The sequence below is a fragment of the Myotis davidii genome, unplaced genomic scaffold, assembly GCF_000327345.1.
Source record: "Myotis davidii unplaced genomic scaffold, ASM32734v1 scaffold1292, whole genome shotgun sequence".
Taxonomy (NCBI): Eukaryota; Metazoa; Chordata; class Mammalia; order Chiroptera; family Vespertilionidae; genus Myotis; species Myotis davidii.
This window is the reverse complement of record NW_006283154.1, coordinates 503,502-519,362: the sequence shown is the minus strand read 5'-3', so window position 1 is coordinate 519,362 and position 15,861 is coordinate 503,502. Positions and strand designations below refer to the sequence as shown.

At 39.3% G+C, this 15,861-nt stretch overlaps 1 protein-coding gene across 1 annotated transcript in view; it reads right to left on the bottom strand.

Annotated features, from left to right (window-relative positions):
- DGKK (diacylglycerol kinase kappa) overlaps window positions 1–15,861 on the bottom strand; it is a 137,488-nt gene that overhangs the window by 37,751 nt on the left and 83,876 nt on the right. Inside the window, exons 9-14 of the mRNA XM_015563108.1 lie at window positions 11,428–11,530; window positions 7,227–7,410; window positions 6,395–6,503; window positions 5,473–5,612; window positions 4,503–4,584; window positions 2,574–2,665 (exon numbers count right to left, since the gene is read on the bottom strand). Of these exons, the coding sequence (XP_015418594.1) occupies window positions 2,574–2,665; window positions 4,503–4,584; window positions 5,473–5,612; window positions 6,395–6,503; window positions 7,227–7,410; window positions 11,428–11,530 (710 nt within the window). The remainder of the gene's footprint in view (window positions 1–2,573; window positions 2,666–4,502; window positions 4,585–5,472; window positions 5,613–6,394; window positions 6,504–7,226; window positions 7,411–11,427; window positions 11,531–15,861) is intronic.

Genomic DNA, 15,861 nt, shown 5'->3' with positions numbered 1-15,861 from the left:
ATCCCACTGAGTGGGATTTGCTTTTCTGGGGCTCTGATGCTTGTGAAATCTGGTGTGTCATACGTGAAGCTATTTGGGTGGTGCTCTGGTGTGGTCTGAAGCTGACCACTGGGTTTATTGGTTCTGGGGCCTCTTAGAGGGGCTCTGGTGCAGGCCAAGTCAGCCACAGCCTCCATCCAGCCGAAGACCACCTGATGGGAGTTACAAAGGAATCTGTGGTTTGTTGCAGTCTGTGCTGGGCTTGGAGGCCTCTGAGAGTTGTTAAGCTGTGAACTGAGGGCAATTGCCACTAGCATTGGGCTTCAGGATGCTTAGCAAGAGGTTCAGGGTACGCCAGAGCCAGCTACTGCTTGCTTGGTGTTTATGGACCTTTGAGAAATTTTAAGGAAATCAACAACATGAGCAGTAGAAGGCAACTTGTGTTGAAAAGCTTCTGCAAGAGGTTTAGTCTGGGCATGGGTGAATTGGGTGGGGCAAGGTCTCAGCAAATCACCAGGGTGGGTGAATGGTCTTAACCAAGTTAATGGAGAGCTCATATTTGGCATCCACCTGCATTTGCTGCCCGAGTGAAGGGAGGTTTTCAGCAAAGGAACAGTGGCCTCTGCCAGCACGTCCATCCCAGAGAGAGCTGACCTGCCTTCTGCCCATTCAGCCCTAACCTTCGAGCTAGTCAATTCAGCTCCTTCTTGTATGTCCTTGGTGCTTTTTAAACTGACACTCCAATGCTGGAGCTCAGAATGAGTGAATTTGTGAGCATATTAGTATGTGTGCAGTCCCTTTAAGACCTGCAGTGCCTGGGACTCCAGTAACCTTCCATATCACTCAGCCACAATCCTCACTAGTTTTCATAGCCAGATGTTATACGGACTTCCTTCCTGGAACTGGATCCCTGGGCTGGCAAGTTTGGTGTGAGGCTGGGACTACTTGATTCTCAGGCAGGACCAACACAACCTAACTATCCCTTATGTTGAAAACTGCCACACCACCCTGTGTGTGTGTGTGTGTGTGTGTGTGTGTTCTGCCTTAGTGGGGACAAACTCCTTTAGATTTTTTCTTGACTGGGAAATTCTTTATCTCTCAGTTCTAAATAATAACCTTGCTGGGTAGGGTAATCTTGGTTGTATGCCCTTGATTTTCATCACTTTGAATATTCTGTGCTAATCCTTTCAGGCCTCCACAGTTTCTGTTGAGAAATAAACTGACAATCTTATGGGGGTTCCTTTGTATATAAGTAGCTGCTTTTCTCTTGCTAGTTTTAAGATTCTCTCTTTGCTTTTAATCTTGGCATTTTAATCAACCAGGTTCAATTCCAGTCAAGGGCATATGCCCAGCTTGCGAGCTCAATCCCCAGTAGGGGGGCATGCAGGAGGCAACTGATCAATTATTCTTTCTCATCATTAATGTTTCTATCTTCCTCTCTGAAATCTATAAAAATGTATTTTTTTAAAAAAGAAAACTGCCACCCTATCTGGTTTGGCTCAGTCGACAGAGCGTCGGCCTGCGGACTGGAGGGTCCCAGGTTCGATTCCGGTCAAGGGCATGTACCTTGGTTGCGGGCACATCCCCGGTAGGAGATGTGCAGGAGGCAGCTGATCGATGTTACTCTCTCATCGATCTTTCTAACTCTCTATCTCTCTCCCTTCCTCTCTGTAAAAAATCAATAAAATATATTTTAGAAAATCAATAAAATATATTTAAAAAAAGAAAGAAAGAAAGAAAACTGCCACATCATGAGTGAGGGACCTGCTACCAGTCTCAATATGACTTCTTCTTTGCATCCCTAGTAATAGTAATTCTGTTCAGCTAGCCTTCAGGTGGTTCTCAATAATAGTTATTTTGCAATTAAGAAAAAAAATATTGATTTTTACAGAGAGAGGAAGAGAGAGAGAAACATCGACACAAGAATGAAACATCAATCAGCTGTCTCCTGCATGACCTTTACCAGGGATCGAGCCCACAACCTGAACATGTGCCCTGACTGGAAATTGAACTGGCAAACTTTCAGTGCATGGGATGATACCCAACCAAATGAGCCACAATGGCCAAGGCAGTTGTTTTGTAATTTAGCTGTAATGTTGATGTGGTCATGGGAAGAGGTGAGCAGTGTTTATCTATTCTGCCATCTTGACCAGAATTCCTCCCTTTTCCCCAAATCTCTGGTTTGTTATTTTGTCTTTTTGAAGTAACAGGACCCCTCACCCCAATCTCATCTTTTTATCCTGATCTTTTTATTCAGTAGGTTTGAGTAGGGAGAAATTTGATTTGCAAAGATAAACATATACAGCAGAACCTCAAATAACATAATATTGTTTAATGTCACTTTATTATAACATCCATGAGATGCTGTAGGAACTTAACTCTTTTTTATATCAATTAGCCTATGGGAAAACTGATTTCACTGTATGTTGTTTTGCCATAGTTCCAAGAACCTATTGACAATGTTAAGTGAGGATTTACTGTACTTTCCTTGGCCTCAACACCCCAAAGTGTTCAAATGAATCCTACCTCTGACTGAAGACAGCCCATGAGAAGCAAGAAAAACCCCAAAGGTTGAAAGCCAAAGGAAGACTTACCTGGTTGGGATGATCATCTCTGTAGGATACTTGGCCTTCAGGATTTTGTTCAACTCAGTGGATGCAGATTCTAAGTGTTGGATGGCAGCAGCCTAAGGGGAAAAGGAGTGTTCAGACTTGGAACCTTAGCAATGTGACACAGTGTGCTGCCCATCCTCATTCCCTCATTATTTCTTACTGACTCTTTACCATCAACTCAGCTGCCTCTCTGGAAATAATCATAATTAAGGAATTCTTTTGAAGATCCTCATAGATAATCTTAGCTCTGTGATCATTCTAAAAATAAAAGATCCATATTGTTTCTTCTCATTTAAATTAATATTTAAAACTCATATAAAGGTGATAATATTTGTTCCTTGTTTCAAATGAACAATCTCATATTATATAGATAGTAAATAATAGATCTGCGATTTGAACCCACATTTTTCCAGTGCCAAAGCATCTCCTCTTATATAATAATATTAGTAACTAGAGGCCCGATGCAAAAAAATTCGTGCAAGGGCCTTGGCCCCTGCCACCATGGCGGCCACCTCTGCCTTGGCCCCCACCCGCTGCAGCTTTGAATGGAAGGAAGGACGTCAGGAAGGACGTCTGGTCTAATTATCATATTACAATTTTATTGCTATACATAATAATAGCATCTACTTATATAACATATAGCACTTATGTGTCAGGCTCTGTTTTAAACTATATATAGTAGTCCTTATAATAAGGATTGTTATTATCCAAGTTTCACAGAACAGAAAACTGAGGCACAAGAAAAGGGGAAGCTGATAAGTAGCAGTCAGGATTCAATTCCAGATAGTCTGGCTCTTGAATCTGTAATTTTAACTACAACTTCTGTCTACTGAGTCCTGATGATCCTATCTCCTTAATATATCTTAAATGAGTTCACTTCTCCTTATCTCTGTTACCACTTCACCGGTCCAAATCATCATTATTTTTTATCTAGACAATTACAGCATCTTCTGTCTTTCTCCTTGCTTCTAATCTTTATTCCTTCAATTATTTCTCCACCTACCATGGAACTCCCCTGCTTAAAACCTTTCTATTAGATATAAGAATGGATAGATGGATAGATTTGTCATAACGTATAGTAAAATAGTAATGGTAGAATCTACCATTTAAAATTTCTATGTGTTTGAAAAATTTCCTAATAAGGTTAAAAAAAAAACTTCTATAATTCTCATTGTTCTTAGGATAAAAGTTCAAACTTCCTACCATTGTTTACTAGGTTCTTCCTGGCCTGCCCCTGATTACTTCTCCAGTTTCATCTTTAGTAGAACTTCCTGTATATGTCCTGGCCCCTATGCCTCAGCCATTATGAATGCATTTTAGTTGTGTGAATATTCCATGCTCTCTCTTGCCTTTGGAACAACACACACTGTCCCATAAATCCAGAAAAGGCCCCCTCTTTCCCACTATCCTGGTTAACTCTGGTCCTTAAATACCTTCTGAAATGGTAGTTATTTTGAGAAGCTTTCCCTGATTTCCCCCAGACTGGCTTAGGTACACCTGCTGGATGTTTCCACCCTTGCTACTTCTTTATATACTAACACTCATACTACTTTATACATATTTTTTCTACCACTGCAACTATTAGCTCTTTGACAGCATGGACTGTCATTCTTCTTTACCAACTAGCATATAAAAACAGCTCCTAGAAGAGTATCTCACACTTGGTAGTTAATTCATATATATTTTCCGTAACTATTTTGAGTGGATGAAAAAGTAAATGGCTGAATGAATTATGCCCACAGTACCTATCACCATTTTTGGTAAATAGCTGTTTATTGACATGTCCCCAATTTTCAATGATCTCATTCTCATCAAGCTCATAGAAAATACAACAGCTTCTCTCTGGATTTTGCCTATAATTTCACTGTGCAATAAAGATGTTAGCTTGAAATACAGCTGGGTAGTAATTACCTCAAATTGGGGTATATCCATTTCAACTTGCCCTCTTAGCAATGGGGTTTGTCTGGGAGTCTCACGGATCATCACACTCCATCTGAAATGAAGTTCAAAGACAGACAGATATTTAGGACTCTGTTTCATCACAGGCTTGTATCAGTGTTTCACATGTGAAAAAGATAAAAATGTTTTGTGTTGGGGAGAGATGTAGGGGATGCCCAAGCTATCTCAGGTAACCTGACCTCAAGATATACCACAAGGTAGGGGGCGTCCTCATGACTTCCCTAGAACAGTGTGATGGAAAGAATTCCATCATAGGGTTCTCAGAGAGCAATGCTTCTTAACCAGAGGTAAATATCAAGATCACCTGAAGTGCTTTTATAAAGTACACATATCAGGCCCTATCCAAGACCTACTGAACAAGAATCTTTGTGATAGGGCCCAGCTTGGTATCTTGAGAAAGCACCCCAGGATATCCTCATGGACAATCATATATCAAATACTATGCCCCAGTACAGAAAGTCTTTCTTATCAGAAGATGGCAATACTCTATCTTCTGTAAAGCAGAGACACTTTAGGCTAATTGTGTATGAACTCTCATTTTTTTTAGTTTCTTTGATAACTTAATGAAGGTGTGTAATAGTTTCTAGACTATTCTAGAATAGAGAGATGGACACTTCCCCAAGGAAAAAATATGCTTACATAGCTATGCAATTTGAAGAAGGTTCGCAAAACCCTTGAAATTTACCCATGGGGATGTTGCTTTAAGATATTTTGAGTTAATGAGGGGCTTTGGTGATGTTTGAAGGATACATAGGAGGCCCTGGTTTCCTAATAGCCAAGCCCCCTACCTCCCAAACTGCCCCACACTGAATACATAAAAGCTCTGTGAGAGATTAAAACATTCCTGATTGAGATGATATAACTGGGAATAACTAGTGTACAACTGGAAAAGGCACAATGACCTGATCTTTCAGCCACTCACCTGTCTAGAATCCTCACACTAGCCTGCTCCACTCTGTTGAGGATGTTCAGAGGTGACTTGTTTTTGTTCCAGAACGCACCCCAGCCTAGGACACGGGCCAGATCGTTGCCGGTTCCAAGCGGGATGACTGCCAGCTGACACTGCAAGAACAAAACCAGGTACCCTTTTCAGACAGAGCTATGAAGATTCACCCATAGAAGAACACAGAGGCACTCTTTGGGAAAGATTGTGGTCTCAAAGCCAGAGGCAATAAGGGATTTATGATTCTGGGAAGTATGTTAGGAAGATGTTTGAAATTGATTGAAAATTTCCCAAAGGAGTTGGGCCCCACTCTTGGCCATACAGAGCTTATCCAGTAAATGGAAGAGTTGATGGAATATGCTAATATGTATAGCTATGTTTATAAAAGAAAAATATAGTCACAGGTTTCTATTTAGGCTGGGCCAAAGACGTGAGGTGTCTTACGAGACAAAGCTACTGGATTCAGAAGAGCAGAGTGTTACTTAGGGAAAAGGGGGGAGAGGTAGAGGAAAGTTTCTCCTACTCTTGAGACTCAAGGAAGAAAATCAATTGCCTCAGGAGGTGGAGGAAATTAGGGGCTGAATGTTGCCTGAGGCTACTTCTTTTTTATTTGCTCTCCTCCCCTTCAAATCTTCACTTTGGGTGTTGGAGAATAGAGCACTACTCATTTTTTCTTTCCCCCTGCTAACTCCCTCATTTCTCTATCCACATGTAGATAACCAGAAAATGGCCTAGGTGAGCAGGCTTAGATTAGAAATCTACCAGTCAGGTTGAGTATGAAACCAATGGGAAACATGTATTTTACAGACAGGGAGAGTGAAGACTAGGGACTTTTGGGGATGAGAAGCTCCACACCCCAGCCTTCCTAGCAATGGGTAAACTGAGTCAGATAGGGACTCACCCTTTCATGCAATCCTAAGGCATCAATCAGAGATAAGACCCAGCTTACACTGCCATCTCCACCACAAACCACAATGCGGAAGCGAGTGAAGTTCTTGAACATGGACAGCCTGGAAGAAAAAGGAGAAAAGGGAAACATTTAATGGACTACTGGGTTTTACAACTCTTTCCTACAATGTTCCGGGGCCCAAGGACTGTTCCTTCTTTACCCTGCTAACAAGCTACATCTTTCTTTACCTTAGCCACGATCTCTCTGTGTTCCTAAAATTATACTCAATGCTCCCATAGGCAGTCCTGGAGGCCTTGCCTCAACCCATACTAATCCTGTGCCTAACCTTGCTCTGGAAGCTACTAGTAACTAGCTAAATCTAACTGCTGAGATCCAAGAAGAATGTTTCACATGGTGGCCAACGGGCTCACAGAAGCCAGGGCCGAACAGCCATGGTCCTCAAATAAAAGAGGCCTATAGTAGAGATATAACTATTTGGCCCCATGGAGGGGGGAGGGTGGAGAACGAGTGACAGGAAAGATTGACAGCAATATCCATTTGCTTCCTCTGAGGGAAGGAGACAGTTTTACTTCTTACTAGACAAGGTGGAGCAAATCTGAGAGTAGGATGTGGGCTTGAAAGGATTTCTGGGAGAGGGCTAAAAGTCCTCCAAAATACCAGTCAACCCAAAATACTCTGGAGTTATGTGTCTGTGTCCTGGCTTCAGAAAATAGATATTTCCCGCCCAGATACTAGAACTAATTCCAGGAAGCCTATCCTAGTCTAGAATGTGTAAAAGGCAAAGCCTTCTATATAACCACTATATCCCTTATGCCATGCTTACCCGGCTTCAGGTCCACCCTTCGACAGGTCAAACACTTGAGATGGATTAAGGTATTGCTTAAATTTTCTGAGGAAGATAACCCCTTGATGATCGCCACTTTTGGAGTTGATGAATATGAGAAGGGGGCACGAACAGGCTGATGACCAATCAAGATTCCAGAAGTCTGAAGATACTACTAATTGGCCTGATACAAAGAGAAAAAGAAAGAAAAAAGAACAAGGTCATTGAGATGGAAACAAGTATAACTTAATATCAAATTTTGAAAACACTTTTTAAAAATAGTTTTATTGAGGTACAATGGATACACAAAGAACTGAACATATTTAATGTATACAATTTAATGAGATTAGACATAAGCAAACGCCCATGATACCATCACCATAATCAAAGTAATAGACATTCCCAATATCTCCCAGAGTTTCCTTCTGCCCTAGATTCTGAGATAGAGGAATAGAGGGGAAATCAATACAAAACCCAAGGGGCTTTTCCAACTGTTGCCAGGCAACTGACATTTCTTGAGCAACTACTACATTCTAATAAGCATGCTAAATATTGCTGGAGTATAGCCCCTGCTCTTAAGCTGAGGAGACAGGCTCATGCACAAGAGTATGTTGGAGTATACAGAATAAAAAAATTGTTCCACAACCAAGAATTAATAAAATGCTAAGGAGAAAGTGAGAAGGAAAAGGTTGAGAGCTGAGAAGGAGGATCAGCACATCAACTAGTCTACTCTCTGCCTGGGATCTGCCTTGGTTCTCATAGTGAGAAGATGCCAGGTCAGGAAAGAGGGGAGGAAAGGCTGCCTTTTAACCACAAACAAATGATTGAACATATCAATGTAGGGTGAAGCCGGGAGATTTAATCACTCCCCTTGGGCTCAGACAGAGCAATCCAAGTTGTCACACCAACTTTCAGGGGAAAAAAGACTATAGGGAAATTATCTGAACAAGAGAGAATCTTCTAACACTGAAGTTCTCCATAGAGAAGTAACATTATAGCACTCTAAACTGACAAAGGCTGCCAGCTCCTTCTGAGTCTTAGAGCCTATTGGCAGGGGGATAGACACTGAGAAATGCCCCCCTAGAAGATGGTAGACAAATCATAAGCCTCCAAACCTCTGAGCTTGTGGCTTTCCAGGGATACCTTAGCAAAAAATAAATGCAAAGGGTAAAAAGCATGTGGCTTGGTCCTGATTGTTTTGGGCCAGGGAGGATGGGTTGAGATGTCCCATTTATTGTAATCTGGGTAAAAGGGAGTTTGAAGAAAGAGTGCTGACTTGAGCAGATTGCATGGCTATTTTGCCTGGAAAAATCTAAAGCAGTCTTTCTCTATGGGCCTATTTCTAAGCCAACCTGCCAGTCATGCACCAAATTTTCAGGGCTTGCCAGTATTCAGCTAAGGGGCATCTGCTATGTCCTTTCAGTAGTATAGCTTGGAAGTAGTTACTCTCCCTGAACATGTTATCCAAAAGTAGTACCCTTTTCAACATTTTTTAAACAAAAGGTAATATGTCAACACAATAGTAGTTAAAACAATTCATTTATTCAAAAATATGTATTGAGGGCATTCTCTGTGCTCGTCCTTGTTATATTCTGAGAATACAGTGGTAGACAAGATAGCAACAGTCTCTGATCTTGTGGAACTTGTATTCTAATGGAGGTAGACAGAGCATAACACATAAATATAATCAATAATGTGATATGAAGAAAACTAAGTAGGAAAAGGGAATGGAGACTGGAGGGGGTATTATTTTAGAGAGGTGGTCAGAGACAGTTTTCCTGTAGAGGTGCCATATGAGATGGGACTTGCATAAAGTGAAGAAGTAAGCAATGCAGATATCTGGAGGAAGAATTTTTTTTTTGGAGGGGGGAGATGAAACATAAGTGCTAAGACACAGAGAGACTGTGTGAAGTGTCTGAGGACCAGTGAAGAGAATAGCATGGCTGATGTTGAGTGAGTAAGGGGAAGAAGAAATAAAATGCTTCCAAATTGGAAAAGAAGAAGTAAAACTGTCATTATTCGCAGATGACATGATATTGTACATGGAAAATCCTAAAGACTCCATCAAAAAAATACTAGACTTAATAAATGAATTCGGCAATGTAGCAGGATACAAAATTAACACCCAGAAATCTGGCTTTTTTATACACCAATAATGAACTCACAGAAAGAGAAACAAACAAACAAAAATCCATTTTACCATTGCACCAAAAAATTAAGATACCTAGGAATAAATTTAACTAAGGAGGTAAAAGACCTGTACTCAGAAAACTACAGGACATTGAAAAAGAGATAGAGGAAGACATAAACAAATGGAAGAATATACTGTGTTCATAGATTGGTAGAATCAACATCATTAAAATTTCCATACTACCAAAACAATCTATAGATTCAATGCAATCCTCATTAAAATGCCAACAGCATATTTCACAGACCTAGAACAAACTCTCCAAAAATTCATATAGAATTTAAAAAAAAGACCTTGAATAGCCACAGCAATCATGAGAAAGAAGAACAAATTTGGAGGGATCACAATCCCAGATATCAAGCTATATTACAAAGCCACTGTTCTCAAAACTGCCTGGTACTGGCACAAGAACAGACATATAGACCAATGGAACAGAACAGAAAACCCAAAAATTGACCCAAGCCATTATGTTCAATTAATATTTGACAAAGGAGGCAAGAGCATACAATGGAGTCAAGACAGTCTCTTCAATAAATAGTGTTGGGAAAATTGGACAGATACATGCAAAAAAATAAAACTAGACCACCAACTTACACCATACACAAAAATGAACTCAAAATGGATAAAGGACTTAAACATAAGACAGGAAACCATAAAGATCTTAAGAGAATCCACAGGCAGCAAAACATCAGACATATGTCATAGCAATGTCTTTACCGATACAGCGCCTAGGGCAATGGAAACTAAGGAGAAAATAAACAAATGGGACTACATCAAAATAAAAAGCTTCTGCACAGCAAAAGAAACCATCAACAAAACAACAAGAAAGCCCACTGTATAGGAGAACATAATTGTCAGTTATATCCGAGAAGGACCTAATCTCCAAAATTTATAGGGAACACATACGACTTAACAAAATGAAGATAGAAAATCCAATCAAAAAATGGGCAAAGGACCTAAATAGACAGTTTTTGAAAGTGGACATACAGAAGGCCAAGAGGCATATGAAAACATGCTCAAAGTCACTAATCATCTGAAAGATGCAGGTCAAAACAACAATGAGGTACCATCTCACACCTGTCAGAATGGCTAGCATCAACAAATCAACAAACGACAAGAGCTGGCGAGCATGTGGAGAAAAAGGAGCCCTCTTGTACTGCTGGTGGGAATGCAGACTGGTGCAGCCATTGTGGAAAACAGCATGGCGTTTCCTCAAAAAATTAAAAACGGAACCTCCATTTGGCCCACTTCTAGGAATATATTCCAAGAAAACAAACACTGGCAATCCCAGTTAGCATTTCCCCCAGAGTTAGGAACATCTGCATTTGAGGAAGGCCAAGTTGGTCCAGAGAATCTTGTGAACAACGTGATAAAAATTGGGTGGCACTGTAGATCGAAATGTAGCAATGTCAGGCAGATTCATAACCCGGTAAATACTTATATCCACAAGATTGCTTTTGTATAGGCTGATGTTAATTTTAAGGGAATGTCCTGTATTATTCAACAATTCTAATCAATTCAAATGAAAACATAGAAGGCTAGCTTGTCAATTTGAAGTACCCAAGTGGGCAGATGCATCAACAAGACCAAAAAAAAAAGGGGGATAAATTTTAAGCTTGACCTTTAGGCTTGAGGACATGCATTGCAGCAGAACAGGACAATAGAAACTTAGTTTAGCAGCATCAAGTGTGAAAAGGGATTAGGGGATTTATTTGACTTTAAGCTCCAGATGAGCCAACAGCCTGAAAGAGCCTTTCCAATTCTGATCATTCAGAAACAATTGTGACAGAGACTACAGAGAATATGCCCACATACATATATACCATAAATATCAACATTCAACACCCCAAAGATCTAAAGAGAAATGAATTGTCTCTATACATATGCACATTCCTACTCCTCAGAAAAATTTGACTGGCTGAGGAGAATAATTTAATTGAAGTCCTTTTCTCTAATTTTTTCACCTTCCCTTCCTCCCCATTGTATTTCTGAGATTAAAGTTTAGCTACTCACCATCTGCTTTAGGGTCGCTTAGGGCGGTGGGAGGAATGATTGATTTTCGGTGGCGTCCAAACCAACATTCCTTGGAAAACCGTCTTCTACAGTCGTCATGCACCTGAAATGACATGAGAAGAAAATAACTGATCAGTCTTGAGTTCCAATTCCAAGATTTGAGCACATAGTTTTCAAATCTCCCTTTCTGAGATTTAGTGCCATACACATACCCCTGGCTCAACCTGGACACCCTCTCTCCACCTGGAGCCTGTACCATCCCTGAGTGGAGCCTCTGAACTCAGTTTCTTTCAAAGGTGGCTTTCAGCAGATACTCATCATAGGCACTGAGAGGACACCACTCTTAAGGTACAAACTTAGTGTCCTACAAAGTGGGGAATTTACCTGCAGCATGAGAAGCTAATCCTAATAATATGCTATTGCAGTTTAATCCTTACAACAACTGTGTGTGGTAGAGAAGACATTAAGTTCATTTTAGAAATGAAGATACCAAAGCTCATAGCAGTAAAGGGTTTTGCTCAAGGTCAAACAGCTGGGAAGCGACAGAGCTGAGACTCTGATGTCTTCCACACTAGTGGCCATTTTTTTCAGATTTATGACATCTTCAAGCACTACTTCCCGGACAATTATACCATTCTTAGAGGACATGAACCTTGCCTAATTATGCAAAGACAATGAAAAGACAACCAGAGGATACCAGAATCTTTTTTTATTTGAGATTATAATTGACATACATTATATTAGTTTCAGGTATACAACATAATGATTTTATATTTATATATATTGCAAAATGATCACAATAAGTCTAGTTAACATCTGTCATGTTACATAATCACAAACTTTTTTTCTTATGATGATAATTTTTAAAATTTAGTCTCTTGGCAACTTTCAAATGTACAATATAGTATTATTAATTATAGTCACCATGGTGTACATTAATTACATTAATTAATTACTTTATTACTTTATTTATTTATTTATTTAATAACTGGATAAACCTTGATATCCTTCACCCATTTTGCCCACACCACCACCTATCTCTGGCAACAACCAATCTGTTCTCTATATCTATGAGCTCTGTTTTTTTGTTTTGTTTTTTAAATATATTTTTATTGATTTTAGAGAGGAAGGGAGACGGAGAGAGAGATAGAAACATCAATGATGAGAGAGAATCATTGATTGGCTGCCTCATGCACGCCCCCACTGGATATAGAGCCTGCAACCTGAGCACGTGCCCTTGACTGGAATCAAACCCAGGACCCTTCAGTCTGCAAGCTGAAGCTCTAACCACTAACCCAAACCTTCTAGGACTGAGCCCTGTTTTTAAAAGATACCACATATAAATGTGCTAAAACAGTATTTGTCTGTCTCTGACTTATTTCACATAATGTGATGTCCTCATATTATAGAAAATGTCAAGATTTTTTTCTTTTTAATCTTCCATTGTATGTGTATATCACATTTTCTTGATTTATTTATCCATCAATGAAAACTTAGGTTATTTCCATATTTTGGCTACTGCAAATAATGCTTCAACGAACATAGACATACATAAATCTTTACAAATTAGTGTTTTTATATATTTTTTAGGTTAAACATCCAGAAGTGGAATTGCTAAATATATGGCTGTTCCATTTTTTATTTATTTGAGAAACCTTCATATGTTTTTACATAGTGGCTGCATCAATTTACATTCCCACTGATAGTGCACGAGTGTTCCCTTTGCAACACATACTGGCTAATACTTGTTTTTACTTGTCTTTTTGATAATAGACATTATGACAGGGTGAGGTGATATCTCAATGTGATTTTAATTTGCATTTCACTGATATTAATGAGGTTGAGCATCTTTATGTGTGTTGGCCATCTGTATGTTTTCTTTGGTGAAAAAAAATGTCTATACAGATCCTCAGCCCATTTTTAAAAAAAATATAATTTTATTGATTTCAGAGAGGAAAGGAGAGGGAGAGTGAAATAGAAACATCAATGATGAGAGAGAATAATTGATTGGCTGCCTCCTGCATCCTCCTTTCTGGGAATCAAGCCCACAACCCAGGCATGTGCCCTTCACTGGAATTGAACCTTCAGTCCACAGACCACAAGCCAATGCTTTATCCACTGAACCAAACCAGCTAGGGCAACATTGACATCTTTGAGGAGTCTAGCTCAGTTATTTAGTGAAACATCCCATTAGAATGTAAGTTCTACAAGGGCTGGGACCATCACTGTATCCCAGCTCCCAGTACATAGTAGGTCCTCAACTATTAACTCCTTATCAAATATACAATTTTCAAATATTCTTTCATTCAGAAGGTTGCCTTTTCATTTTGTAGATGGTTACTTTGCAGTGTAGAAGCTTTTTAGTTTGATTTAGCCCCATTTGTTTATTTTTGCTTTATTTACCTTTGCTTTTAGTGTACAATCCAAAAAAACATCACCAAGACCAATGTCAAGGAGCTTACTGCTTATGTTTTCTTCTAGGAGTTGCTTCTATTTTCTTCTAGGAAATGTCTTTAATCCATTTATTTTTTTAAAAAAAGCTTTATTGTTGAAAGTATTACATAGGTCCTCCTTTACCTCCATTAGCCTCTTCCAGCCCACTCCCATCCTCCCCCTCTCCCCCAGGCCCTCACCACCCCATTGTCCATGTCCACAGGTTATGCATAGCTACATACAAGTTCATTGGTTGATCTCTCACCACCCACTCTCCCCTGCCTTCCCTCTGAGGTTCAACAGTCTGTTCATATTACTATGACTCTGGGTCTATTTTTTATCATAAGTTTATTTGGTTCATTAGATTCCACATATGAGTGAGATCATGTGATACTTTATCTTTCTCTGACTGGCTTATTTCGCGCAGCATAATACTCTTTAGGTCCCTCCATGCTGTTGCAAATGGTAAGAGTTCTTTCTGTTTTATTACCATGTATTATTCCATTGTGTAAATGTACCATAGATATTTTTTATCCACAAATCTGCTGATGGGCACTTAGGCTGTTTCCAAGTCTTAGCTATTGTAAATTGTGCTGCTATGAACGTAGGGGTGCATACATCCTTTCTGATTGGTGTTTCAGGTTCCTTAGGATATATCCCTAGAAGTGGGATCACTGGGTCAAATGGGAGTTCCATTTTTAATTTTTTGAGGAACCTCCATACTGTTTTCACAGTGGCTGTACCAGTCTGCATTCCCACCAGCAGTGAACTAGGGTTCCCTTTTCTCCACAACCTCAACAACACTTGTCTTTGGTTGATTTGTTGATGATAGTCATTCTGACAGGTGTGAGGTCATTGTCATTTTAATTTGCATCTCTTTGATAATTAATTACTTTGAGCATATTTTCATATGTCTCTTGGCTTTCTTTATGTCCACTTTGGAGAAATGTCTATTTAGGTCCTTTGGCCATTTTTTAAAATTGGATTGTTTGTCTTCCTTTTGTTAAGTTGTATGAATTCCCTATATATTTTGGAGATTAACTCTTTGGCAGATGTATCATTTGCAAAAATGTTCTCCCATACAGTGGACTTTCTTGTTGTTTTGTTGATGATTTCTTTTGCTTTATAGAAGCTTTTTATTTTGATATAGTTCCATTTGTTTATTTTCTCCTTAATTTCCATTGTCTTAGGAGCTGTATTGGTAAAAATATTGCTATGAGAGATGTCTAAGATTTTGGTGCTGTTGGTTTCTTCTAGGACTTTTATGGTTTCACACCTTAAATTTAAGTGTTGGGTTATTTTTAATCCATTTTCAGTTTATGCTTGTGTATGATGTAAGTTGGTGATCTAGTTTCATTTTTTTTTGCATGTAGCTGTCCAATTTTCCCAATACCATATATTGAAGAGACTGTATCTGCTCCAATGTATGTTCTTGCCTCCTTTGTGAAACATTAATTGAGCATAGTGGTTTGGGTCAATTTCTGGGTTCTATGTTCTGTTCCATTAATCTATATGCCTGTTCTTGTGCAAGTACCAGGCTGTTTTGAGAACAGTGGCTTTGTAGTCTAACTTGATATCTGGTGATTCCTCCAACTTTGTTCTTCTTTCTCAAGATTACTGCAGCTATTTGGGGTCTTTTTTTTATAACATATAAATTTTTGGAGTGTTCTAAGTCTGTGAAATAAGTCATTGGTATTTTATTTTACTTCTTTAATTTAAATTATTTATTGTTTAAAGTATTACATATGTCTCCTTTTTCCCCCATTGACCTCTCCCCATCCACTCCCACCCCCCCAGCACATGCCCTGACCCCCCTAGTGTCTGTGTCCATGGGTTATGCTTATATGCATGCATACAAGTCCTTTGGTTGATCTCTTACCAGGCCCCCTTCCCACCTTCCCTCTGAGATTGGATGGTCTATTCCATATTTCTATGACTCTGGATCTATTTTTGCTCATCAGTTTATGTTGTTTATTATAGTCCACAAATGAGTGCAATCAC